The sequence below is a fragment of the Bicyclus anynana genome, chromosome 7 (genome assembly GCF_947172395.1).
Source record: "Bicyclus anynana chromosome 7, ilBicAnyn1.1, whole genome shotgun sequence".
In the NCBI taxonomy this organism is placed as follows: domain Eukaryota; kingdom Metazoa; phylum Arthropoda; class Insecta; order Lepidoptera; family Nymphalidae; genus Bicyclus; species Bicyclus anynana.
Genome location: NC_069089.1, coordinates 8,440,978 through 8,468,761, shown reverse-complemented (window position 1 = coordinate 8,468,761; position 27,784 = coordinate 8,440,978). Strand labels below are relative to the sequence as shown.

Genomic DNA, 27,784 nt, shown 5'->3' with positions numbered 1-27,784 from the left:
TTTCTATAACGAACATACAGACAGACAAAAAACAAAAACTGATTGCATTTTTGGCATCAGTATCGATCACTAATCACCTCCTCATAGTTATTTTGGAAATATATTTCATGTACTGAATTGACCTCTCTACAGATTTATTATAAGTAATACGCACCTATACCTACACATGGACCTATGATAGCATGTGTGAAGTCTGCCAATCCGCATTGGGAGTGGTGGTCTAAAGTCTAACCCCTCTCATTCTGAGAGGAGACTCGAGCTCAGCAGTGAGCCGCATATGGGTTGTTAATGATGATGAAATATCGATATACCTACTTATAAAGTAATACATCGACATCGATGTATCTACGCTCTGTTACCAGCCAACAGGATATAATAAATAGATTATAGTTATAGATAAACATTTATTTACGTTACCATGGTGACGATTTGTCACCAGGTCACCAGTTTGACACGATTGGTGTTCAGAAGTGAAACATTTTTTATCTTTTACTTTGTGTTTCTTAAAAATCTATCATTTATAAGCATGAGTGAGGGGGATCAGACCCAAGAACATCAGCCGGGTTTTTGTTCAGCGACTTGCGTCGACAGAGCAAGTCTTCAACAGGAAATCAAGAAACGTGAACCTAGGACTTCGGATTTTCTTACTACTTGCAATCTACCAAAAAGATTTGAGCACCCTCGTAAGTTTAAAATTAGTAATGAACTTTAAGGATTAAGGTAGGTTGGTAATTAAAGTCCTTGGAGGACTTTGAGTTATTTTATTATCATTAGTAGGTATGTACTTTAAATTTTCGTCTCATTTAATGATTAATATTTAAAAAAGTAATTCTGTTTTTCTTCTTTTTGAAAATAATTAATTGTAATTTTATGCTCATCGCATTATACTGCACGCTATGAAATGAACAAAATTTCCATTGTCTTCTGGAAATGCTCGTCACGCGACCAAAAGGTTCGATCCGAAAGCTATTGTTTCAAGTTTTACAATTATAAGAATATACTTATCTAATTTTTATTGCTTACAAAATACGATTTAAGGTTTTAAAACTATAAGTTAGGCTCACTCGAAAGCCTGCGTTTTCAGCCCTTTAAATCCTATTAAAGCTGAAAGCTTATCAGTATACTATGCTCCTATCATACAAGTATAGGCAAGGCAACTATTGATTTTAAACTATGTTGGTCTTAAAAGGTCCTAAAGTTTTGAAAAGAATAAATTACATTTCTTTTTCTATTATTTTCATCATCATCATCATCATCATCATCATCATCATCATCATATCAGCTGATACTACGGATTTAGGATCAAAGGCAGAGGTCATATCCTATAGATAGAGTCTATCACGTCTCAATAGAGAAGATAGGTACATCTAATTAGGTAGAATTTAGCTCTGATAAGGGTACTGTGCTTAGGTCTAGTATTTATTTAAAAGTTTTAAACAACCAATTTACCATGTAGATGGTGTCGTTGATCCGTGGTAGCTATACCCCTATGTGGGTGTGTACTGTACGTGCGCTAACTTACTACTACACTAACTTACCTACATACTAAGTATAGATAGAACATGCAGTATGCGGGCAGCACGTACTGTCTATTGATTTAAAGATGTTTTTCTCTAAAACATTAAGTTGCCGATATTATTTTTTAAATAGATTACATACAATAGCTACCTTGTTGACAGTGGCGTAGCGTGCCTTGCCCTGTATTAAAATTAGTTAGTCAGTATAGGGTAAAGATTTCTCACGAAAGAATATGAATAGCCCAGTGGATATGACTTCTGCTTCCGATTACGGAGGGTGTGGGTTCGTATCCGGTCCGGGGCACGCACCTCCAACTTTTCAGTTGTGCATTTTAAGAAATTAGATAGACACGTGTCTCAAACGGTGAAGGAAAACATCGTGAGGATACCTGCATACCAGAGAATTTTCTTAATTCTCTGCGTGTGTGAAGTCTGCCAATCCGCATTGGGCTAGCGTGGTGGACTATTGGCCTAACCCCTCTCATTCTGAGAGGAGACTTAAGCTCAGCAGTGATCCAAATATGGGTTGATAGCGACGAAATTTTAGCTTTATTTTCAACAAAATTATTAAGCTGATGACGATTTCAGTTTTTCTAAAACTTCCGTCTTCTAAACAATAGTGGACAAATCTGATAGCATGTCCCATCGCAGTCCTTAGGGGACGATAAGTTTGCGCGTGGCCAAAATCGGATTTATCTTTTATCTATCTTTATCTCTATCTATCTTTTGTCATAATGGCGCCGCCAGTCGCGTGCGCGCTCTCTAGCTACGTCCCTGCTTGTTGGACATCCTTAATATTATTCTAATTAAGCCAGAGTTAAGCGTAGCGCAACGTACGAGGATTTAATCTAAGTACTATTGGATTGCAGCTAATATTAGATTAAAGTAGGTCACTATGAATGGATATTGTTTTCCATCAAAATCTTTTATGTTATATTATTGGCTATAATATCACGTGTAGATGATATTTCTAAAATTTATTCAATGGTTGCAGATTGGTTTAACGGGTATGGATGTCAGACCAATAGAGGACATCCTCTTTACAGAACCTCGGCAAGCGAGTATGGATGGTACCCACCAGGTAATCTTAAATAAATTTTCTTAAACCAGTTAGACCTACTTAGTCTTTTTTCTGGGAGCGCCACTATCACTTATTATATTACGGTAGACGTAACCTATTTCCTTCGTTTTTCGCAGCATTGTGAGGATTTTAATTTTTTTGAACAGGGCCGGTAGCCCTGTGGCACGTCGAATCTCTTTCTACAAACGCTAACGGTTCGAAAACTGACAAAATGTATGGGAGTTATAGATCCGATCGACAACTTGATCACGTGACCTGTTGATAGTAAATGTCATTCCCATACACTTTTTAATTTTATAAGCGTTAGCGTTTGTAAAAAGAAAATCGACGTGCCACATGGCTCTGGCTACACAATATTATAATAAAAAAAGTTTTTACCTATTCTCACTACGGATTCAGGATTTTTGGGAAAATTAGGATTTTTGGGAAAGTTCCTTAATAAAATAATAATTATTATTTATCTTTCCGCGTGATTTTTTCTACACAATAGTATAAAATAGAACCGAGCAGTAATGGACGGTATTTAATTGGCGAGCGATAAAGTCACTTTTTGATCAGAATCTTTTTATGCGTTTGAATTTGTATGTACAAAAAGCTTGTTAAATTCCAAATTAACGGTATCAATACAAATGCTTTATAGGCTACCACTCGATCCCGAACGTGTTTTTCCCGAAGAATCAACATTTCTCGAATTACCTGGCGAGCGCTGGAATGTACCGCAACTATTCGCTCAACACTGAGATGGACAAGTTCCGACAAACGTTTTAACTAGAAAATTATGCATACTTCTTTTTTTTTTCATTATTTTAAATGGCCATGATTGATATTAAAAACTTCTTTCTGTATCTCTACGTACAGTTGGTGTAGCATTAGTTTCCAGTAAGTCTTATTAGAAGAGAGACGTCATAACCCAGTGGATATGACCTCTGCCTCCAATTTCGGAGGGTGTGGGTTCGAATCCGGTCCGGGGCATGCACCTCCAACTTTTCAGTTGTGTGCATTTTAAGAAATTAAATATCACGTGTCTCAAACGGTGAAGGAAAACATCGTGAGGAAACCTGCACTCCAGAGAATTTCTTGATTCTCTGCGTGTGTGAAGTCTGCCAATCCGCATTGGGCCAGCGTGGTGGACTATTGCCCTAACTCCTCTCATTCTGAGAAGAGACTCGAGCTCAGCAGTGAGCCGTATATGGGTTGATAACGTAAGTCTTATTTAATTTCAAGAAGTGCACCTACTCGTATATCAAAATCATGGCTCAGTAGAACCTATGTTAACCTATGTTTTAGTTTTAAACATACCTAATATAAGATATTATTTATTTCTGTAAGTTTAAATAAGGTATGTGCAAGTTTACTTATGTTTACAAATTAAATGCTTCTGTTTAAAATTGAGAGTTTTATTTTATACTTCTATATTTATTTAACCTTTATAAACTGTTGTTTATCGATAGTCGATTCCAGAGTTTCGTAGGATCTATTAGGTAGAAGGAATAGGTGCGAAAATCAAGTTTATAGCTTGGCAAATTCGTTCGTAACACTCCCGATGGTCCGCGGGGGCCGGGAGGCGGGTAGCGATGACAGGTAAACTCACAACCGATGCACCCCACTTCCAGCCTCTCTGCCCCGCGCGCACGACTTCACACCCACGCAGTCCTTCCCTCCCCGTCACCCGAACATGTGAGTGTCATCAACTTGCCAAGCTATAGACTGTTTTATTTTATAGATAAAAGATTTTACTGTGAAAAGTAGAGATCGTACGAGAACTTTTTTAAAAAAACTCTCGTGCGAATGAGGGCTAACTAAATGCTTTGGAGGTCCACGGAGGATTCGAGAACAGTTGGCATTCGGCCAGTATAGGATTATTGCCACTTACCTATGAAAAAGTAAAGCTGCCAAAATTTTTTGGCCACTGGATACTTTGCTCTAGCGCAATCGATGGGCTAACCGAAGTTTAAACTTTACGCCAGCCACACAAGAAAGAAATATCAAAATATCGCGTATGGTCACATAAAATATAGAATAGGCTTGTTTTATTTATTGCTCACCCTACGCGCGCTGCAGGCTTGACGGTAAACTTGACCGTGTGTGGCGTGCGTTATTATAAAATCCCCTGGGCTTATAGCGTAACTATAATTTTAACAGTGAATCTTAAAACTTATGTACTCGTCTGAGATCTCTGTTTTTTATTGGTATTTAGCTTGGTCTATTTAAGAAAGAGTAATAAAAATCTGGGAATCATTTCCAAATTGTATTTGGTCTATTGTACGTATGTTATCGACATTATTATATAAATCGACTTTGCTTGCTATTCTGCATTAGAATGCCTATTAAACTAGATAGAAAGCGATATTTCGTTGCGTTGAGACGAAAGAGATATCGAAATTTCAACTCCGCCGTTCTTCGTGGATTTATTTCTTTCTTTACGATTATTTTATTTGCTTTTTTTATTTTATTCTATGTTAGGTTATTCCTTGACTGCGATCACACTTGAAGTGATGGAAGCGGGATTACTTGGAAGAGGCACAAGTATATTCTAGCCACGCCTCCGACAGTTTCTACACGATATCGTACCGGAACGCTAAATCGCTTGCCGGTACGTTTTTGTCGGGAGGGTGGTAACTAGCCATGGGCGAAGCCTTACACCAGCCAGACCTGGACCAATTAAGAAAACGTCAAGTTCGATCCCTGGCAAAGCCAGGGATCTCGCGAACTCAGGGAATTCGTCTTGTAAATCGACCGCGCATACCACTGCGCTACGGAGGCCATCAAGTTCCAGCCCCTGCCCCGCGCGCACGATTTCACACCTCCTTCGTCCCCTGTCGTCTGTATATCATGGGAGTCTTTTCAGCAAAGCTATAACGATGTCGATGCTAGTTCTACCCTATTTACCAGATAAATCTTGTAGCGTATCTTATTCTTATTGTCCAATTTGTTTAGGTTACTATTCGGTAACATCAGTCTTCTATCCCGCGGGACAGAAGTTCACGAACCGGCTCGCCGCGGCCAGGATGTACCGCAACTACAGCCTGAACACCGGCATGGACCCTGTCGGCTACCGCTGATACCTACCCTCTCCCTACCTCATGTAATCTTGCATTTGTCTTTTTAATGTCATCTTTGATTGTATTTACCTACTTTGATACTTATTACAATTTTGAAATATTTTTTTTTCTAATAACATTTTATTTTATAATAGCAAATCTGCGTTTTCATTCGCGGAGTTTCTATTTTCGTGGGAAAAACTATGTTACTCGCTGACGATGTAGCTTTCCGTTACTGAAAGATATTTTAAGATCGGTCCAGTTGTTTCGGAACATAATCGTAACAAAAAATCAAATCTTACCTATTTACTATATTAGATCTTATATCATACTTCGTATGTTTGTAATATAAATTTATCATTATGAATAACAAATATTAAATAAAAACAAATATTAAAATTATGAATAGGTATCTCATCACCAAAGTGATCTTAATGTAGTTTAACGGTAGAATAATAATATTACAACGTTTTTAAAGCGTCATGGAGTTCTATTAGAAACATACATCATCATTATCAGTCGATGTAGGTATATCCACAGCCGGACATAGGCTTCTTGTAAAGACTTCCAAACACTGGCTTGAGGTTAAGCCAGTACCTAATGAATGAAAATGTAACCTCCTTGATTTCGTCGGCTATATACTCGTATAATCTACTAGCCGTCGCCCTATACAAGTACATATAACCTCGTTATCGATACAAGTTGGGAGGAGGGTAGTTTATCAAAATTTGTTACTAACCAAATGTTTGTTTTACTGTTAATTAATTCATAGTTTTACAACTTAACAGCCATAATGTCCTACGAATTGCGTGGTACATTATCTCGTTTTGACGCTCAGAAATTTTCATTTCCTGGTAACTCAGATAGCTACCAGAATCAAGAATTTTTGTAAATAAAAATATTGATTATCATTGATATGAAGCTACTCAGGAAAAATTAACTTAAACAACAATTTTTAATAAGCTTAGCATTGCTGTCAATCCTTTTTATTATTTTCTAGTTCTTTTAAATATTTAATAAATTTTTAGAGCAATCATCCATAAGAATTTAATTGCTATTCAGATTCAGAGTGGTTTCCATGAAGACGTCATTTTTCCTCAATGATTATGAAGTTGTGATTCAGGTTTACTTTGAATTGTGAGTGGGATGATAATAATATTAAAACAATCATGATTACCGACTTACCAAAAGAGGTATTTATTTACTTGTAATATATATTTAGTATTAGATTAACATGCATTCAAATTCCATTACATTATTACTTTCGTATAGACATGGATGCCACGTGATATCTAAAACAATTCTAAAATAATTTTATATCACTTATAAATTATTGCCATGTTTATTCCGAAGAATAATTTAAAATTAAACAAACAAATATTATTTGGGTATAATATATAATTATGTCCCAAACAATAAAATAAAAAAAATATTTTCATACATCATTGTTATCGAGATCAGGTCTTATATCAAAACTGTTATCAGTGTCGATAATAATTCTGTATCATATTCAAGTTTTTTTTTTTTAATTAAATGTAATAAGGTTTTAAACCATAAAGATTATTTTACCTTTGAACAGAATGTGAATTGATTACCGACCTCAAAATGACCACAAGTTACAGCTAAACGTGATATTTCTTTGTAACAGTCAAATCACATACTAACTTTTTGAGTATTTTGATTGTAATAGAAGCTTGGGAGACCTTCTTTATAAGCTGCAATTTTGTCAGCTTTAATAAAATGGTTGTCTATGATTATTTTATTGACTATGGTCTAATAACCATTATCCACATTCTACTCAAAGTTTTTTTCAACTCGTGTTACGTTTCTAATATATAATGATTGTGACATGCCATGCCTATTTATACTAACTGAAGATCATTGCGATACAATTATGATATTAATTTAAACACCTAGGTGCATTATAATTATATCGCAACAGACCTTTTTCGTTTCCCATATGAGTAGGTACACAATGTATAACTTGTTTAGCAACAACAACAACAGCTTTATATTTAGTGTTTATATTATTTATCTTATTATCAATAAACGCAGAACAGTCTAATATAAAATTATTATTGACTCATTACAAAACTCAACGACATTACAATCATATTTAACGTTACCGCTTTATCTATATTTTGGTATATTATATTTATGTTAATAGTCATCTAATTGCGCATTTCGTAGACACTTATTATTAATAGCTAATGGGTACAGTGTCAAAAATTTTCTACATGTGCATGTATAAATATAATCTAAGTAATATTTAGTTTAGGATGTACGATACAAATGCCAAGGCCTCGGTAGACATCTATTACTTTTTTATTAATTAGATTCTCTAGCGTTCAAATTCTTTTAATTAAGAATTACTTTTAGTTTTGTTTGGTACTCAGTATCGCAATACATTTATTTTATTATTCGTTGTAAGTCACACGGTAACAATTGATGAATAAAAGAAAATTTTGATTGTAGATTGCACATCATCATTAAAATTAAAGTTCATCAAATTTTACTAACAATACAAAATGTACTACTTTATTCATTTAAATGTATACAAATTTGATCAAATGGTTAATTATAAATCTTATCACGAAGCTTATGTTTTGAGGATAGTTATTAGTAGAAAAAGCGCTATCGTAGGTAAGGTAGGTAAGAATTAAATAACACAGATTCAGATCTTGATATTAAAGAACTTTGGAATACAAATCCATATAGTTCAAAGGTTTCCTACAAAATGAAAATTATTGCTAATTTGCGAATGATATTAGGTACCTACTTAATCTTTACAGTCATTGATAAAACAATTGCGTCAACATTATTAAAATGACTAAGCTTCACTAGTGTAGGTATAAAGACATTGCGTGAGAAACACACAAATACAACAATACTAATCTTATAACTACGAGATACAACTAGTAATAAGATATATAAAATGTGGAATATTCTTTTGCATTCAACAATATTGTCTTAAATAGCATTGCTTACTCCCCAGTTATCAACAACCACGTCATGAATACATATTCATATTAATTTTATGCTCTCTCGATCTTCGTAAATTGGAATATACTTAATTATAAAAACCTCTTTGCGATTAAGCTTCTCGAAGCTGACAATGTAAGAAGACAATATAATTATAATTGTATCTCTTCTCATTAAATATTCTTAATTTATACGATCTAAGAGATCGTGGAAGTTATTTGGAAATTAGTGGAGTCTGCAAGATTCTAGATTTAGATGCAAAATTAGAGGTTTTAGAGTCCATGAAGGAAGCTTCCAGTAAGCTTTATCGCAGTTTTTTAAGATCAGAGTAAAAGAAAGCCACAACATGAATATTCATCATATGAATGAAATGTTCATCTATATGCATATTCATCATGTTCATATAGATGAACATTTGATGAAATTGAGGAATAGTTATTCATTTTGTACTTGATATTCTTTAATTAATTTGATTTAACAGATTAGATATAAAGCGTCTAATGCTAACGATATGTAAAACATAACAACATTTATGTAGAGATGCTGATTTTTTATATATCATATCAGAAACTACTGCAGCTCATATCGAGAAAGACAAAACAGCTTGCTAGAGAGATATAGGGAAGATACAACAAGTGCGAAATTAAAATGAGGTTATATAGTAAAAAGTAATATAAATGCACAGGGAAATAGTGTAAGACATAAACAGAGAAACAATAATTTTACCCCAAACGTACAAAACGTTTTGTGGTTGGTAAAAATAAGACAGTTTGCTACAGTGGAAGGTTTATATACTTCTAGTATTAGACGAAACGCATTCTCGACATGCGTATCGCTTTGAACAGATTTGATCACAATGTAGCTCAGTTGATTCATATTTATTAAACTTATTGTAAAAAATCTATCGTTATATTACATTAAAACTATCCTTACACATTCTGTTGATATTTTGTAAAATTCTATACTATTTGACGCGAAAACTGATATTGTTCAATCTATGGTCACGATACTGTAATAAATTATAAACTATTATTGATCTATCAGTAAATCACTAGCGATTAAGTACTTTCTCACGTGTTAGGTAGGACCCTACTTGAATGTTCTATCGCACTTGGTATTGGTATAATAATTGGTACTTTGAAATTGTCTTCTTTGATTAGTTTAATATTTTGGCTATAACCATATTAAAATTTAAAAGAAAAACAAGTAAGCCTTCCTTATATTGTTACTTAGCTGGCCTACTTTTATTTTAATATTAATGTTAATTATTATTTGTTTTTTTTCTGTACCTATTTCATAATACGGCTTCTGTCATTGAAAATGTATTTTCTGAACCTTTTGCATTGTTCAAAAGTTTTATGAGTAGTTTCAACACACTCTCTTATGTTAAATGTTATAGGCAAACAAACTTAATATTAACTAAACGTGGAAATCAAGGATAACTCTGAAACAATTTTGAATACAATGTTCAATGTGGTTTTTCAAACTAAGAAGATGTCGCATATTAAGGTAGCTACAGTATTCTCAAGTTGCCTTCTGTAAGCTTAGTATTACGACACCGATATAAAATCCCTAAAAAGTAGCCATAAGCCAAATCTGATATTAACATTCCTTACTCTGCATTTTCGAATTGTCATTAAGAATCCTAATCAATTTATTTTATTCTGAATTTTTATTCGAGACTGTTTGTGATTTGTGTCTGCGATATTATTTCTGATGTAAATGTTAAAAAAGCAGCCCGACACTCCAATTTATTGGCGGCCATCTTGCCTAAATTAATTAAAATAGGTTAATCCGTTCGGGAGCTACGATTAGACAAACCCTCACACACACACACACGCATGTACGAACATACACACACACATACACACACAGAGAGACACGCAGTCACGAACGCACGCACGCACACGTGCACGCTCAGACGCACGCACGCACACATGCACGCTCAGACGCACACACACACACACACGTATGCCAAACGTCAAATGTCAAACTTATGACACCCTGTCATTTTTGTGACGGGGTAAACACTAGGATCTGACTTATAGCTACTTGTTTTACAAAGAACATCGTGCAGCAGCGCTTTAATTCTGTGACGATGTTTTTTTTTTAAATCGACTGTGTTTGCTTCGAATTCGCCTGTAAATCTCTCTCTATCTTTAGTATGGTGTTAAACAGAGTTGGATATACATAAATTCGAGTTGTAAAAACATCGTTAAAGAATAGCGCTACAGGTGGTTCTCAAAGGTGTTACGGAAGGCTGTTCTGGATGTTAGGATCGTGTTACATGTCTCCAAAGATCCCGGCGAAGGTTTTGCGGAGGTTCTTCATGGTGTCCTCAGCGTCTTCAGTGAGGGTGGCACTGAGGGATCCCTGGCGCGCGAAGCCGCTGCGCGCGGTGGCGGCTGCCGACTGGGTGGGGGGAGCGGAGCTGCTGGCTGTACTCGGCGCTGCTGATGCCGATGACACGGTCGATGATTGTGATGCTGATATACAAAAGATTTTATCAGAAACCATGGATCTAATATGTGTTAGAAACAATGAAACTTGTACAAACAGTTGATCCATTGGAAACTTTAAGGATTGTATTTCAATAATCAGGCAAGTGTGAGTATTATATACAACAGAAATCAGAATTGTCATTGGGAAGAAAAATGAACCAACACAAAAATATTTGACTTTTGTATTTCTTTTCGACAGTAGGTAATCTACGAGAAGTACTCGTAAGTAGTTAGGTTTTGATAGCTGATTTCGATAATTAAACTAAGTCATATTTACAAGAAAATACTGATAGCCGACTGACTGGATCCGTGGAGCATTTTTACTTTTGGTAAACTCCCCTCCTCCCAATTTGTATCAATAACGAGATTATTAAAAGTGGTTACTAACCAGCTGTTTTTTTACAGTAGCTTTATTAATTATTATACAACTTGACAGCCATAATGTCTTACAAATTGCGTGGTCCATTATCTCGTTCCGACGCTCAGAAATTATTATTACCTGGTAACCCAGTTAGCTACCAGAATCAAAAATTTTCGTAAATATAAAAGTTGAGCGTCTCATCAAGATAAAGCTGCTCACGGAAAAATACCTTGATAGTAATCAATTGTAAAAATGCTCCAGTTCAGTTCAGTAGATTTAGAGATTACCCCCTACAATATGGCAAACTTTATCACTTTATAATCTTAATATAATATAATGCGAAAGGTTCATTCATCACGAAATCTCGAAAACCGCTTGATATACAAAGCTGAAATTTGCCAGGGATTTAGTTTATAGTTAGAAAGTATCCACTAAGAACCGATTTTGCGTTAGGGCCGGATTAAATAGGTCTAAGGGCTTTCGCTAGTACCTATTATTATGGATAGGTCTTTGACGATACCTTGCGAGTCACGGCGAGCTAACGGCGGCGGCGGTGGCTGCGAAGGCTCTGCCGGTATGGGCGGCAGTGGGCGGTCGATGCTGGCCGCCGTGGCTAGAGGCGCAGGCGGCGGAGCGCTGGGCGGGCCCCCAGCGATGGAGCGCTCCTCGGGGGACGCTGCGCCGCTGCCCGCTACTGAGCTTCGGGATGTGGTCTTTGTCAGGCCGGGCCGGCAAACCGCCTGGAATTTAACATTCATTTACATTTGATTAAAAGCTGTAATATACCTTTGATGAAAGGCTGCTGGTTTCAGAGCCATTTTTATACGAAAACCCTTTATTAAAGACCCTTAAAGTTTACCATTTAACGATGTTTTTCAATGGGTTATCACGAGGTTAAATGACCGGCGACTGAGGATATGATTTCACGTTTCATCTCGAAGAAAATATAAACAAATTACGGGTTTTATGTAAATAATTTAGTCTGCCAATCTGCATTTGGCCAGCGTAGTGGACTGTTGGCCTAATCCCTCTCATTCTGAGAGGAGACTTGAGTTCAGCAGTGGGCCGAATATGAGTTGATAATGATGATGATGTGAATAGAGTGTCTGAATTTTTTAAATTTGCTACTCATACAAAACTACCATGTTCCAAACTACATACATAGTTGCCTGTTGTACTCATTTATGGTAGGAGTATATGCTACCAAAATTTCAGCTTTTATAAATATAGACAAGAAGGCATTTAACCTCGTGGCACACCTGAATTTGTATCTGGAAGAAGATGACCTTGCATTCAGAGGGGGCAGGTCTTCTCCTCCCAGATAATAAATCCGGGTGGGGGTTCCGACATTCAGAGGAGATGTACCTGCATGCGTTGAAAGACAAGTTCCGCTAGATGGCGCCGGTCCTCCTCCTGCGAGTCGCCCATGAATGAGGTGGCGGAGTCATTCAGCTCGATGATGTGCTCCCGCCCATCCTTGCCTACCACCAGCTCCAGAGCGCACACTTCCAGACCACCAAATATCTCGCTCACCTATAATATAATTATAAACATACGAGTAGGTATATACATAGACTGCCAAAATCATTACCCTTCCTTTTGACTTCGCCGTAGTCGGGTAAAAAATATAATTAAAAGGACATGCGTTTTCATTTTATTGGGAATTTATTAATGTGAAACCTTCATAATGTTATGGTAGAAAGAAAAATAATAAAACTCCGTAATTTGGGGTGTTTTGTTATTCTTCCACCCATGTAGTCTATTTAGAATTAAATATGATCTAGTTTTAATTTTTTTTTTCAGCAAACAAAGCACGTTTCTAGAGAACTGTTTTAATACTCATAGATATATTATGTTTTATTATTAAAAAGTGTTTCTTACCTCATCGATCCACATCTTATATCTGTCGTTCATGCCAATAGCTTCCAGCATGGCGGAGCCTTGATTGGTTTTCCAATTACCGGATATGGACTTGCGCCTAAACCATACAAATATTAATATAATATACTAATAGACGCCGTGCGGTATCACCCGCGTGGTTCTCGTTCCCGTAGGAATACACAGATAACATATAGCTTATATCACTCGAGGACTGTGTAGCTTCCCAACTTTGAAAGAACTTTTCAAAACGGTTCAGCTTTTCCAAAGCCTATTCAAAACATACAAACAAACAATCGAATCTTTTCTCTTTATAATATTAGTATTACTATTAGATATTACTAGTATTAGATATTACTTTACTTAAAAGATAATGGATACTGTTTTTACCATAAACTGCTATGATTGTCATGGTGTCATATGGGAACGCTAAATCGCATTACATATACAGTGGATGGTAACTTAGGTAGGTAGGTATATTATGTTTTTTTTTTTGTAGAACTGGGTTATTATTTAATTCCTATACTTAAGTTTCATCAGTACTTTAATGAGAATAAATAAAAAAATAATAATTTAGGTCACCATTTTAAGAATTTGGGACAGCACAGTTAACTAAATCTAAACAACAATGTACTGAACTATAAACTCATATCAATTTATTAGTAATGGTTTTACGCCAACACAGCACTTAAGCGTCGTTCTACGTTAACATGACCAATTTCTTTCATAAAAGATTACAGGGAAAACTTAGGAAAATTGGATTAGATTCGCGTCGCGTGTAGTGCCTGCGAGAAATTCGTAGTTGATTTTATTACAACACAAATTGCGAAATTTCGTCAGGCGATTAGATTAATAGTCCACTGGAGTTTTGGTTGACTTCATAATAGGATATTTTGGCTACTATGAATATGATATATCACATGTTAATGAATGTGATATATCACATAAATTAAGAAAAGGATTCCTTGTTATGGACAATAACCTCTAAATCAACCGCCTCAACTACCTATAATTTACAATTTTTCCTGATTGAGTTTTTTCTGTAGGATCTTTAAGGCAAGGTTTTTTCTTTCTTTTTGAAAGGGCAAAAGCTCTGGTAAAGTTGCGTCGGGATTACTAGAAGAACGGAAGCTCGGAAGGGACGTGAATTGAATATTTCTACTTTGAAAATTGGACCACTTTTAGGGACATTAAATGACCTCTCAGGAGCAGTTGGTGATGCTATTTCAATATCTACAGAGGCCCTGAGTTACATTCTTAGCCTGTGTCAATTTAGGATTCTAAATAGGCTCAGGGCGTGTAGCCAAGTGGCACGTCGATTCTCTTTCTACGATAACGTCGATTCTCTTTCTACAATCGCTAGCGCTTCGAAAATTCAAAAAAGTATGGGAATGACATTTGCTATCGATAGGTCACGTGATCTGTCATTCCCATACATTTTTCTAGTTTTCGAAGCGTTTGCGATCGTAGAAAGAGAATCGTCGTGCTACTTGGCTACAGGTCCAGGTCCGGTTATTTACTACCCAACCGGCAAGGACGTACCGCCAAGCGATTTAGCGTTCCGGTATGATGCATCGTAGAAACTTTTCCAATTAAGCCCACTTCCATCTCCATTACTATGTATGAGGATAAACTTGTACCTCTTCCAAGTAAGCGCACTTCCATCTTAGACTGCATCGTCACTTTACGTCAGAAGAATTGAAAAAATCAAGAAAATCATTTATCAATTAGCACTTGACTGTGTTTCAATGAATTTTCTTTAACTTAGGTAAATACTCGTATGCGTAAAAAACGTATACTTTAATCTATACTAATATTACAAAGCTGAAGACTTTGTTTACTTGAACGCGTTAATCTCAGGAACTACTGGTCTGATTTGAAAAATTCTTTCAATGTTAGATAGCCCATTTATTGAGGAAGGCTTTACTAATAGGTTATATATTATCTCCGTATTCCTACCAGAACGACCGAGCGTCGCGTCAGTATAAACAAATAAAGGATCCCATTTGCTTCTGATACTTACATAAACGCTTTATAGTTGGTACCAATTTTTTGAATGTGGATATCGTACTTCGCATCGATGTATGGCTCCACGGTGGAATATGTTCCTATCATTGCCACCACGCCTGCTATATCCTGCAAACGAAAGTCACTATCACTAGTACCAACAGAAATGCATCTGATAACAAAAGCTTCAATTGCTCTATGGCTTTCTCCCAACAGTCTTTTCGACTAATTGTATGAGAAAGGAAGTATTAATCATATTCATGGAAAATAATCTTAATATACTGTCGTATTACGCTTTATTGTAAACCTATGAACTATATGTTTTTCCCACGCAGTTTTTATCCTGTTCTCTTGAGAATATCGGAATAAAAAATACTTTATTAGATATTCTAGACTAAAATCTATCTGTAGGCTGAGGTTACAGACGGTGTAAATATAACAGAATCGTTACATTAAGCCTTCTTGCAGTCGGGTAAAAAGATATACTTTTGGTTACAGACAAGAACGGTGCATTTCATTCCAATTTAAAGATTTTTATTTTTAATTTTCAAAACAATCGGCCTATAATGATTCTATTTTCGAATAAAACCTCCTCCGTTTTATAGTAGGCTAGTACTTGGCTAGTACTCGTAACAGACAAGAATTAAAAAAACAAAATTAATTTAGCCCCTAGAGGCTAATATGCTTGTTTAGCCCCGCTGTGGAGTGGTAATATGACAGTCTTTTTGAGCAAGAGTAGTGAAAAATTTATTAATAGAACGTGCAAAATCGTAATATGTAAGTACATAATACGATTTTGCACGTTCTACTCATATATAGTACTATGTAGTACTTACAAATAAAAGCATTCATTATTATGCATTTTGTTTATTATCTAATCTGTTTTGAAACAAAGCGATCATGACTTTATTATCAGTCCATTGTGCGTTGCAACTGAAACTATAGCAGATATTATTGGTACTGTTTACGTTAGGGAAGGTTTACCATTATTAAACCCACTTTTCCAGGACATACTCATATATTATACAGCATTTATACATGTCGGACAGAAAATATTTATTGTATAAAATAGCCACTACTTACGAAATAACGAAACTCTACGTAGAGTTTGACATGACTCTTTAATAATCCATCGAAATACAATTTATAATATTTATTAAAAAAATATTATAAAACAATAGCTTTATACTATTTATCTTTAGTACCCTCAGTTCAGATCTAAAACGTTGAAATAGATGAGAATTTTTCAAGTATTTCGAGTTATTGTGACCACGAGATAAACCAATCGCACATACTGGTACGAGTAAAGATTGCTTGTCAAAGTCAACTATACATTTTGTTTGTATATAATTGAATAACTATGAGTACCTACTACATATAGTACTACTACTTCTTTTTTTACATGAGTGATTATTTTTCTTTACGTGTGCTCATAGCTTTAGAAAATGTAACTGTTTTGACATTAAAAATAACAGGACAGACCTCGAAGTCCCGAAAGCCTGGTGTCCCCAATACGGCTACAACGTTACCTGGAAGTCGGCCAGAGAGTCCACTTTCACCTTGGCCACTCCGCTGTGCGCGTGGCCGATCTTGATCACGACTGGGAACTTCGGCGCCGTTACCTGTTAGCAAACAAATTTCCCTTGTTAAGAGTAATGGTCTAAGAACGTGTCGTGGCCAGATCTTCGAAAGTTTATAAAAGTTGAAAGTTTTGTTGACTATCATAATAATTAAGAAAGGTAGCCAATTGTGGAGTAGAATATCGTGGTTTTGGGCAGCAGAAGTTTCGGAAACGAGTTGACATTAGAAGCGGATTAAAGGGCAAAACACTATTATTGAATTAAAGTCTGTCAGTCAGTCTGTCAAAATTCCCACGAAGAACGGACCAACAAACCCGAAAGTGACAGAGCTAAGGGTGATTAGAGAGAATAACCTGCCCCTGTTGTCAAGTGGCACGACGATTCTCTTTCTACGATCGCAAACGCTTCGAAAACTAGAAAAATGTATGTTGAGAGGTAGAGCTAAAGAATTTTACTTCAGTCGTGTGGTCTAAAACACACTCGTTTTTTATAACTTATTTTTTTTGTAAACTATATCTTCACTTTATGGTTGTAACAATAGCTGACAATCCTTCCACTTTCATAAAATGGCGAAGGTCTGGCTGTTACTGAACCGCACTTTATTGAAGCCTATTGAGCTTTTGTATAGAGCAACGATGTTGGATTACGCTCATTAGTTGCACTCAGCTCTATACATCTTACTCGTAGTTTAAAGAGTGTAACAATCTCCAAATCATCATTAACAGCATATTTTGATGGTTAGACATTAAGTCCAGATCTCCCTCCTCCTAGCGGAGGGAAGCCTCAATAGCTCAGTGGTAAAGGGGCCGGACTCATCACCGAGAGGTGGTGGTTCGATCCTCGCCCACTGGATTATAGTCGTACCCACCCCTAAAACAGTATTTTCCGACTCGACAATTATTCTTTAAAAAAAGGATTCCATAGTTAATGTAGGTCCATATTTGATTAACCCCGATGGTTGTTTATTGAACTTTGAAAAGTAGGAAGAAGTTAACTATAACATAGTAAATTATGTTCAATCTAAAATACACGAAATAGGTGAGCAATTAGACTTTACGCTTACAGCCTTTTCTAAAATTACGAAAAGAAAAGATACAAGCACGTGTAACTATTTGATTTGATGATGATGAGAATTAAATTAGTTAGATACTATTATGTATTATTAAACATCGATAAATGTTATATTGTCAAGCCATTAGTTACTATTAATAGTAATTACTTCACCATGAATAATAATGGGACGGCTAACTTCTAATAATATAGATATTGTGTAAACAATTATACTGCGCTTAATCATAGCTTGATGTTTGTGTACCATACCATGATACCATGTTCTACAAACATTACTCAGCATAATTAATGTTGGCATAGTCCCAGTGGCACAGTGGGTAGTAACTCTGCCTTCTGATTCCAAGATGGGTTCAATCCCTACAACTGGAAAATATTGGGTCAAATGAATAGGAGCTTTCCAGTATCTGGTTGGTTTTATAAGTACAAGATGTCCCCGTAAACAGCACGACATCTTACATCAAGGTATACCTACAAAATTATGTTAACTGAAATCTTAGGGGATTTTATTATTTTTTTCTACAAAATACAAAAATTTCTACCTTCAATGCAATTTGGTCGTACTATGTATTGAAAGAAGAGCCTTGATAGCCCAGTGTATATGACCTCTGCCTCCGATTCTGGAGGGTGTAGGTTCAAATCCGGTCCGGGGCATGCACTTCCAACTTTTCAGTTGTGTGCATTTTAATTAAATTAAATATCACGTATCTCAAACGGTGAAGGAAAAAATCGTGAGGAAACCTGCATACCAGAGAATTTTCTCAATTCTTTGCGTGTGTGAAGTCTGCCAATCCACATTGGGCCCGCGTGGTGGACTATTGGCCTAACCCATCTCATTCTGAGAGGAGACTCGAGCTCAGCAGTGACCCGAATATAGGTTGATATTGAATGTATTGGAAAATTGCATTTTAGAATTTAAAAGTTGTTTGTTTAGAATTTAAGAGTTTGGATCGTGCCGCGATGCAAGAACCAGCTCATGACTAAGGGCCCCGTATGGGTTCGAAACTAGTCGGGCATACTCCGACGTAATATCACGTGAGTTTTAGCCGTGTTTCATAATCAATTAATATGGAAAATTGCATGTTGATTTTGTGCTTGGAAATGATTTTAATTAATTAAAATCATTTCCAAGCACTCCAATTAACTATTTAATTAAATAGTTTTAATTATAACTTGAATGAAACTTGTTTTTTTTTCTTTTTCTATTACGAATTAAGTTTTTTTACACAAAACGTGCCCCGTTTTAAAAAAAATTGTTGATGTAGGTACATTTAACGATAACAATGAATAAAAATTTACCAGGCCCACAATAATCTGCCGTTTAAAATATTACGTAGGTTTCGAGACACGGTTTACTAAGGTCCAGTTTTAAAGAAACACATATTCATATTCAATCAAAATGATTTATTTTACGGGCGTCATGAGTAACAGCTTGACTCAGTGTGATACGGCATCTTCTTCCGAGATCATTTTAGTACTACGTAAAAGACATCATCAAGGACTTTGCCATTTAAAGCCACATTCAATCAGTGTCAAGCAATTTCAACTTAAGGATACTTTCAACCAGATATATGGTGTTGTTAAGCTAGGGGTGTGAGTCAAATCTAGCAATAATATTGTTTAAATTTAATAGCCCAGCTTAGCTCTGGTGGAAAAGACTTACTATCGACGACGTACCGATGGAGCTAGTCAAAAAAAGCGTGGTAATAGTAGGAGCTACGTATTCGGTGATGATAATATTATAGCCTAGGCCCTAGTATAGCTTAGCACGCGATATCTTCCACAGCTATCTAAAAAAATACTCACTTAACTTTGGACTTTAACTTAACCCACTCGCTTACTTTTTTAAGTTTGGTACAGTATAATGGTATCCTTAGTAGCTACTCGTGGATAATTTTAATAAAATGTAAGTAACTTACCTACCTTTTTGTTTTCAAAACTAATAGTAGGCAATAGTTTATTTTTCATTTATTTTTTTTATTATTTATTTGTATACAAAATACATATTGAAATTAAGCCTAACCATAGTGGTTCTACTAAAAACTAAGGTTTTAGTTGAAAACCTCAATAGCTCTATGATTAACAGGTCGGCCTTATTTCGAGAAGTCTAACATTCGATCACCGGCGATTGGGGTAGCCTTTTCGCTTATTTGGAGAAAAACGAAGAAAAATCCAAGAAATTAACTGTTCAAAAGACGAACGCTAGATAAAACAGAAAGACGACAATAAACAAACCAACCAATATTAGCTAAGTATTATTAAATAACCGTAGGGACAATTTAACACTTCTGTTATTAAAGGTACTTGCGTGTAAAATTAAGAACCCGTTGTTTTGAAGTAGGTTGTAAAATAATGGGTCATTTGTGCTCCCGTGTATACCTAAAACTCTTATGACTAAACGGATTCGAACTAGTCATAACAATAATTTCAAGAGAAATCGTTAGCGTGCATTTTGTCAGAAGGTTAGTCGATATTGGCACTGATTCAATAATTTATCATTTTCTAAATTGGGACCCCTTGACGATCTAACATAAAATCGATCATAAAATTTGATAGGTATATTTGTGTTTATTGCAATGGTGCTCCAATGTAACAGAATTAGATAATATGACACACTATACTTTCATGCAGTGATGTAAAACCAATAAAAATATTTATTGCATCAGTGACATCAATATCTTTTTCAGGATTGTTTAGTAGAGTTGCGACAGCGCAAATCAGTCGATCGATTAAATTTTTTTTATTTTTATATTTTTTACAAGTTAGCCCTTGACTACAATCTCACCTGATGATAAGTGATGATGCAATCTAAGATGGAAGCGGTCTAACTTATTAGGAGAAGGATGAAACACGAAATCATATCGGAACGCTAAAACGCTTGGCGGTACGTCTTTGTCGGTAGGGTGGTAACTAGCCACGACCGTAGCCTCCCACCAGTCAAAATAGTTAGTAGAAAGTAGATAACTGAATGAGTGAGCCGAATTCAAAAGGGCCACTTGCTTTCCTTCCATCCTTTTTATTACAGGAAGTAGCTGACGCCCGCGGTTTTACCCGCGTGGCTCCCGTTTCCGAAGAAATGCGGAGATAATATATAGCTTATAGCCTTGCTCGATAAATGGTCTCTCTAACACTGAAATTGATTGATGATGATTTTTCAAATCGGACCAGTAGTTCCTGAGAATAGCGCGTTCAAGCAAACAAACAAATTTTTTAGTTTTATAATATTAGTATAGATACTTTCTAAATGTGTAATAGTCTATAGTTCGTTAGTCTGTGAATCGTGTACAAGGTTCAAAGTGTTACCTAATCTCATCATACCGTCAAGGGATAATTTTTGCATAGGATCAAATAACCGCACGCGAAAACGTTTATTCTAGGATTATGAAGTGAAGCGTAAATAATTACATTGACATTATGAAAAGACGCTTGTCTCGCTTGTCTTTAAGTTCTCGCCATGACAGGCTGTATTCTTATAAAAGCAAAAATTGAGAGAACGGAGCATACATAAGCGGGAGCGATATTAATATTCGACGAAGTCAAACAACGAAATTACTCGTTTGAGGCTGACATTAATCCTGAGGGTTTCCTTTGACACTTCTGAGACTGTTGACCGGAACGCTAAAGTATGAGAAGGTTTCCGCGGAGGCGTGATCGTGGGTGGCTCTGTATCAAGTGTTCTATAAGACTTTACAAATCGTAGTGGTGACGCACCGCCCGTCAACTTCGAGAAACAGACATCATCGTTTTGTGTATATTACTATTTATGGTTCGCGACAACTTGTGTATTGAGACCTCAAGTTATTAGGCGACGCCGTCCACTCGTACGTAATATTCTTTGGACTACGAGCCTGTGCTATCCAAACCTTCCCTTACTTTTTTTTGAAAGCTGCATGGTCGACAGCTCTTGCTTTTACTATGGATTTTGGACTATGGTGCTTTTGGAAGGTAGCAAGTAAATTTTCACGTATTTTCTATCATGAGAAATTATGTCCTCAGTCGCCAGATATTTAGCTTTGTGGGAAGATAGATAGCTAGACACACTTAAAGTTTGATCACAAACACACACCACAATGTCTTACATTAAATTGTAAAGTCCAAAGCCCCAACCACCTGGGCATGTCAAGACCGTAACCTGGAAGCATCAAACAACACTTTGTTGTTTGGCAAAAGCTTGAAAAAGGTACCAGCTCATAATGCTGCATGTCAAAGCATGCAGCGCTGATTTTCAGCTAAAGTTAAGTGTCTCGTAACTGGGGATTTCTCAAAATACAGGGAAAATGTAGGAAAATTGATCTTTATAACAGACAGGCTACCTCCTAAAGCCACAACAGTCAAATAATATTGTCTCCCGTACTTACCAATGGCAGGAGCAAGGCTTGAATTTTATAAAATAGGGAAGATTTGGGCTCCGAGTCTCTCTACCAAAAATAACCATGTGTTTTTGTTTACGCATTGTAACGTGCTAGTCATCAGTCTTGCTAGACATCAGTCTTAAAAGGCCGGTGTGTCGCATACTGGAAAGCGAATTGATGAGTAAGTTTTTCACAATACATTTTTGCGCCGTGAAGTCATGGGTTTATTTTCTACGGTGATTTTTCGAGGACATTATGCTGCACGAATGAACAGCGGCGCCACGAGGCCGACGATAATTTGCACCATAACAAGGATTCATATCTACTGATCAATCTATATGATAACTTTGCGGCGTCTATGGAAGCATTCAATTCAAATATCAATACCGTCGTCGCTCAGAATAACTCTTAATGACTATAACTAGGCGAGAAATAGTATTGCACAAGTCTAGATGGCATAGGTATATTGTCCTCAAAGGACAAGACAATTGTCATTTATCACTATAATGGTTGCCTTTGATGTTATCTTACCGCCGTGCGAGTTTGTATAATAAGAGTGCATATTCTATTATAGTTGTGTTGTTATCTAATCATTGGAATTGAGCGTGTAAGCCAGTCGATACAAATGTGAACTCATTACTGTTATTGACCTTAGCCAAGGCGAGTTGTACATTTGTGTTCATCGAGAAAACTAACACCTTCATTCCATTTACATTTTTTATCCGCAAAACATTATCGTTTTTACCACAATACCTGGCGCCAAAGTTATTGTTTAAATCACTTTTATATTTCTGTGTTGTAAAAATAGGAAACGCTTTATATTGTTGATGTATCTCACGGTATTCAGAATTTAATTGGCCAATAAAGTATTTAAAGAGGTAGTTCTTTGAAATGAAACTGTTTTACGAAGACTATTGTTTGATATTAACATAACAAAAGACATAATAAGACAAAATCATTGTTTGTTTTGTATTATTGCAATAATAGACGTCCAATATTTACTGCTAATAAAATAAAGAAAATAAATAAAAGTTTTTCAATCGGTCAAATACCAAGTATGATTGAACACGAACAGGAAAAAAGTAAATTAGAAGACAACGAGTGCCTGTTAGACGGAAGAAAATGACTTACCTAATGGAATATGTGATAATATTAAACGAAGAAATAATAAGCGAAACAAAGAAAATTCATGATCCTTTACAAACCGTAAATTTGAAAATGAATGTGAAATTTTCACTATTTAAAACCGCTTTTCGGTTTGAAAATATTAAAACGTTAATTTATTCAAAGCGTGCCGGAAATTCTGTGCACAATCAGTAATGAATTGCTTTCACGACGTATTTCTTCTAATTACTATTGGAGTTTTAATTAAAAACTATAGCAAAATTGACTTTTTTACCTACGAAGGAACTGGCTGCTTCCTAGATATGAGTATCATTAAAGTAAATTACTTAATGTTAATTTAATTAGTGTTGTAACCTTGAAATTTATCATACGATTTATTATGCTATTAACCAAACCATGTTAGTACCATTCTGATTGGTGTCTTTTGTTAGACTTCAAATTAAATTGGTCTCGGTACTGGTGGTGTAGGTTATCTATGATTATGGGTTATTTCAATAGTCTAAAAGACTGAGTAGTCTTTTACCAACATGAATTTAATTGAGCAAACAGTATATATTCAATATGATTAAAGTTATAACATATGTGTAGTGCCTCGATTTTACCGCTGATTTTGGAAAAAAATACGACAATGACGAAATTAATTAGGAATGATCAATGATGACTTTTAATTTCATAGATTAAAAATCATCTTGTTATACACAACTTGGATACCTATTTTTAAATCGTGATTTGTTTATTTCAATAAAATAGCTGCAATTTCTTAGGGACTGTATCCATTGTATCAGAATAAGGATTTGAGTCTGCCATCATTATCACTATCATCATCAGCATTATATATATTACTTTTAATAATGGCATAAATACGCTAAAATGTAGGGACTTCCAAACACAACTTTTGCGCCATCAATAATTAACTGCTCTCAAGGACATGTTATTTATTGTGACATTATATTATATATTGTGTGTCATCTGTGACATGCCCATCTAACGGGGGGTCGACCAACACTATGCTTACCGGTGCACAATCATCAGACCCCAACGTCCATCGATTCTATGTCACCTTTGCGACTCCTTGAACTTGGTCAGTAACATTGGCTCTTGTATAAATCCCCTAATTTCTAATTTGTTTACTGGAGGCAGCATATTTCTCTCATCGTCCGCGACGTAATAAAACCTATGCAACAATTTTAGGATTAGGCTCATCGAAATTATTATCTCGCTATGTTCAAAGAAAATATTGCGCCAACCTGGCTCGACCCATATTGATAAGGACAAGACGCATCAACAAACATACCTACATGCAATGTGCAGCTAATTGAAACCTATTCGCTAGCTAGACTCGTCGCCCGATTATCGCAATTAACGTAAATGAAGGAATTTTCCCTTAGGATTGTTACTGTTCTCTAGAGTTATTTTGTAAACACACTAAGCATAAAGTCATCATCATCGTTGGATGTTACTGCTACTATAAATTGAAGTTTGAGGTCAAGTAAAAAACACATTTCTTTTCAGGCTCTAAGATTCAATTTCTTCGTCTGGTTTCTCGAGCATCCTATTCTAAGATCCTATTTAATGTCCATAAAGATCAGGCAAATAGCAACTGAACATACACATTTATAAATTCACGTTCATATCCAACTGCAACAGTAGGATTATCATTTATAATGCAACGTTATGCCAAATTAAAGTTAGCATTAAAAATCCATATTTACTTTATGCTTTAAGATGAATTAATCATGTTATTATTATTTGATAGTTTAAATAAAGTTATAAATATCTGCAAACATTCAGCGATGTTTTAAATTGATACCGCAAGAATAACAACTCCTTTTTTGTTACATGTAACTTATTTTCTCACGAATCTCATTTCTTCTAACCTTCGTCACAAACTGTTTTATAATGATAGGCATCTGCAACGTAGACATTGTCGACGATTTCATTTGAAGTTCTTGTTTACAAATCCAGCGGCATCTCATGTTTACATGAAGCTCGATCCGCTGATGTCATATTGTGTGAAATCTAATTCTGATGAATCATCAGCTTTTACTGCGATGCACCGATAACAGTGTCCTGCGGTGTGATATCACAGCGAGGGCCTCGGCTAGCTCGGCATACCGAGGCCCACGTGTTACTGAAGTTATTGATGGCAACAGTGGGCGCATAATAACTGGTCCGGCACATCGAAATGTTCAGTCACTGATTGCTCGCTACACAGAACGCGTGTCGATTTCGACGCGAGCCGGCTTTACGCGAGCACTTACGATAAACAGTTCTACGTTTGGCACAACCCTTTTTGCTGTATTTTGGACTCCATCAAGTGAATTATAGTGCATGCACGATACTATTGGATGAACATCATTCATCACCGATACATCCTGAAAGCGAATCTGAAAGTTTTCAACGTGTTCAGGTGCAATGTTTGTTTGTTATTATTATTGCATTTTTACGATGTTTATTGATATTGGTTAGTCGGTTGACAATAATTTACCACAAGTTTTATTTATTGCAATTGTTAAAGATTTGTATATTAATATTTTTTTTCTAATACGCAGTTTCTAATTGAACTCGTTCGGTAAATTACCAGTGTGACGCCTGTATAAGTATCATAAAAACTATTTGCTGAGTACATAATTGCAACTATGTGGATATTGCTTGTAAAGCAAACGTGACACATTTTGTAAACATCGTTAACGTTTAGTTAGCGTCCTCGTATTCGATAACTGTTGGTTAATAACATCCAGGTTTAGACTCTGAAAATACACATTAACTGCATCGAATTTCTAGTTATATTACTTTGACGTCAGCGTTTAAAATTATTTAGTTTTAGATACTAACATAATATCATTTTTTGAAAAAAAATGTGGTAATATCGAACTATGGTAATGCATAGATAGAAGGTAGAATAAATATGTTATAACTAGAACAATTTAAGAAAAGAGGATCTTCCTCCTGAATCAATTTAAAAGAAACGTCTTTGTAAATTGACCTTGATTTTTTTATTCAAAGGTGATGCAAATGATGATGAGAGCAGTGATAGCCCAGTGGATATGACCTCTGCCTCCGATTCCGGAGGGTGTGGGTTCGAATCCTGTCCGGGGCATGCACCTCCAACTTTTCAGTTGTGTGCATTTTAAGAAATTAAATATCACGTGTCTCAATCGGTAAAGGAAAAACATCGTGAGGAAACCTGCATACCAGAGAATTATCTTCATTCTCTGCGTGTCTGCCAATCCGCATTGGGCCAGCGTGGTGGACTATTGGCCTAACCCCTCTCATTCTGAGAGGAGACTCGAGCTCAGCAGTGAGCCGAATATGGGTTGATGACGACGATGCAAATTCACATAATATGAAGAAAGGAAAAAAATGCTAAAATTAATGAATTTAGTAACCACCTGTAACCTGTTCAAGTAGGTATAAGGATATCAGTCATAGGAGTCTTGAATTTTTTGAACCTATTTCATTTTTTGCTCAAAAATGCCTCGTAGCGTTAAATGACTAGTATTTGTGTGACCAATGACCATCCCTTCAAAAATCCAAAATTCGGATTTTCGTAATAATTATATTTTATTGTTAGCGTTGGATTAATGGTTATATTTACGTCCCAAGTTGAAACACTTAATTATCAGAACTTATTCTAGAGCTCATTTACAAAAGGTTTACCTAAAAATGTTTGCGTACCTACATACAGATATTATCAAGTGAAACAAATTAAAAGTAGCCTTCTGTTTCCGGCATGCATTGCAATGACAATTAGGTAAATTCAAATTCAAAACCTCTCCTGTATGAACAAACACCATCATCACAAACTTACAAAAGAATTGACGGCCTCGATGGTGGAACGGTGGATTTAAAAGACGGAGGTCCTGGGTTCGCTTGGCCGATTGAGGTTCTTAATTTGGTCCAGGTCTCGTTGGTGGGAGGCTTCGGCCGTGGCTAGTTACCACCCTAACGGCAAAGACGTACTGCCAAGCAATTTAGCGTTCCGGTACGATGTCGTGTAGAAACCGTATAGGAGGTGTGGATTTTCCTCCTAACAAGTTAGCCCGCTTCCATCTGAGATTGCATCATCACTTACCATCAGGTGAGATTGTAGTCAAGGGCTAACTTGTAGAGAATAAAAAAAAATCATTTCAGATATAATTTAGAATGTTAGATCTATTGAGTGTGGTCGCAGAAGTGCAAAGACCTGCCAATAGAGGTGAAGGAAGCGCGTCGTTAACTCCCGCGGGACCCACTGGCTCTATTGATTAATCAAATGCCTTTATTGCATAATGGTCAAGATTCGCTCCTT

General features: G+C 35.9%; 3 protein-coding genes across 5 annotated transcripts in view; 2 read left to right on the top strand and 1 right to left on the bottom strand.

The window, feature by feature from the left end:
• The first annotated feature begins 472 nt into the window (after nt 1–472).
• On the top strand, nt 473–3,958 carry LOC112055926 (piercer of microtubule wall 1 protein). The gene is made up of 3 exons (XM_052882363.1): nt 473–683; nt 2,512–2,598; nt 3,239–3,958. Exons 1-3 carry the CDS (start codon nt 527–529, stop codon nt 3,364–3,366), a joined length of 372 nt encoding a protein of 123 aa, XP_052738323.1. The 5' UTR covers nt 473–526; the 3' UTR covers nt 3,367–3,958.
• Nucleotides 3,959–6,812: 2,854 nt separating this feature from the next.
• The window catches only part of LOC112055844 (synapsin), a 123,086-nt gene continuing 102,114 nt past the window's right edge, over nt 6,813–27,784 (bottom strand). Inside the window, exons 9-14 of the mRNA XM_024096155.2 lie at nt 16,898–16,990; nt 15,385–15,497; nt 13,365–13,461; nt 12,849–13,016; nt 12,004–12,223; nt 6,813–11,107 (exon numbers count right to left, since the gene is read on the bottom strand). Coding sequence (XP_023951923.2) covers nt 10,905–11,107; nt 12,004–12,223; nt 12,849–13,016; nt 13,365–13,461; nt 15,385–15,497; nt 16,898–16,990 — 894 coding nt within the window. The 3' untranslated portion in view covers nt 6,813–10,904. The remainder of the gene's footprint in view (nt 11,108–12,003; nt 12,224–12,848; nt 13,017–13,364; nt 13,462–15,384; nt 15,498–16,897; nt 16,991–27,784) is intronic.
• Nucleotides 25,676–27,784, top strand: part of LOC112046336 (tissue inhibitor of metalloproteinase) — an 84,307-nt gene continuing 82,198 nt past the window's right edge. For 2 of the 3 annotated variants that reach the window (XM_024082994.2, XM_052882360.1), the window contains exon 1: nt 25,676–25,903. In XM_024082994.2, the coding sequence (XP_023938762.1) occupies nt 25,842–25,903 (62 nt within the window). In that variant the 5' untranslated portion in view covers nt 25,676–25,841. The remainder of the gene's footprint in view (nt 25,904–27,784) is intronic. The other variant, XM_052882361.1, reaches the window with a different exon arrangement.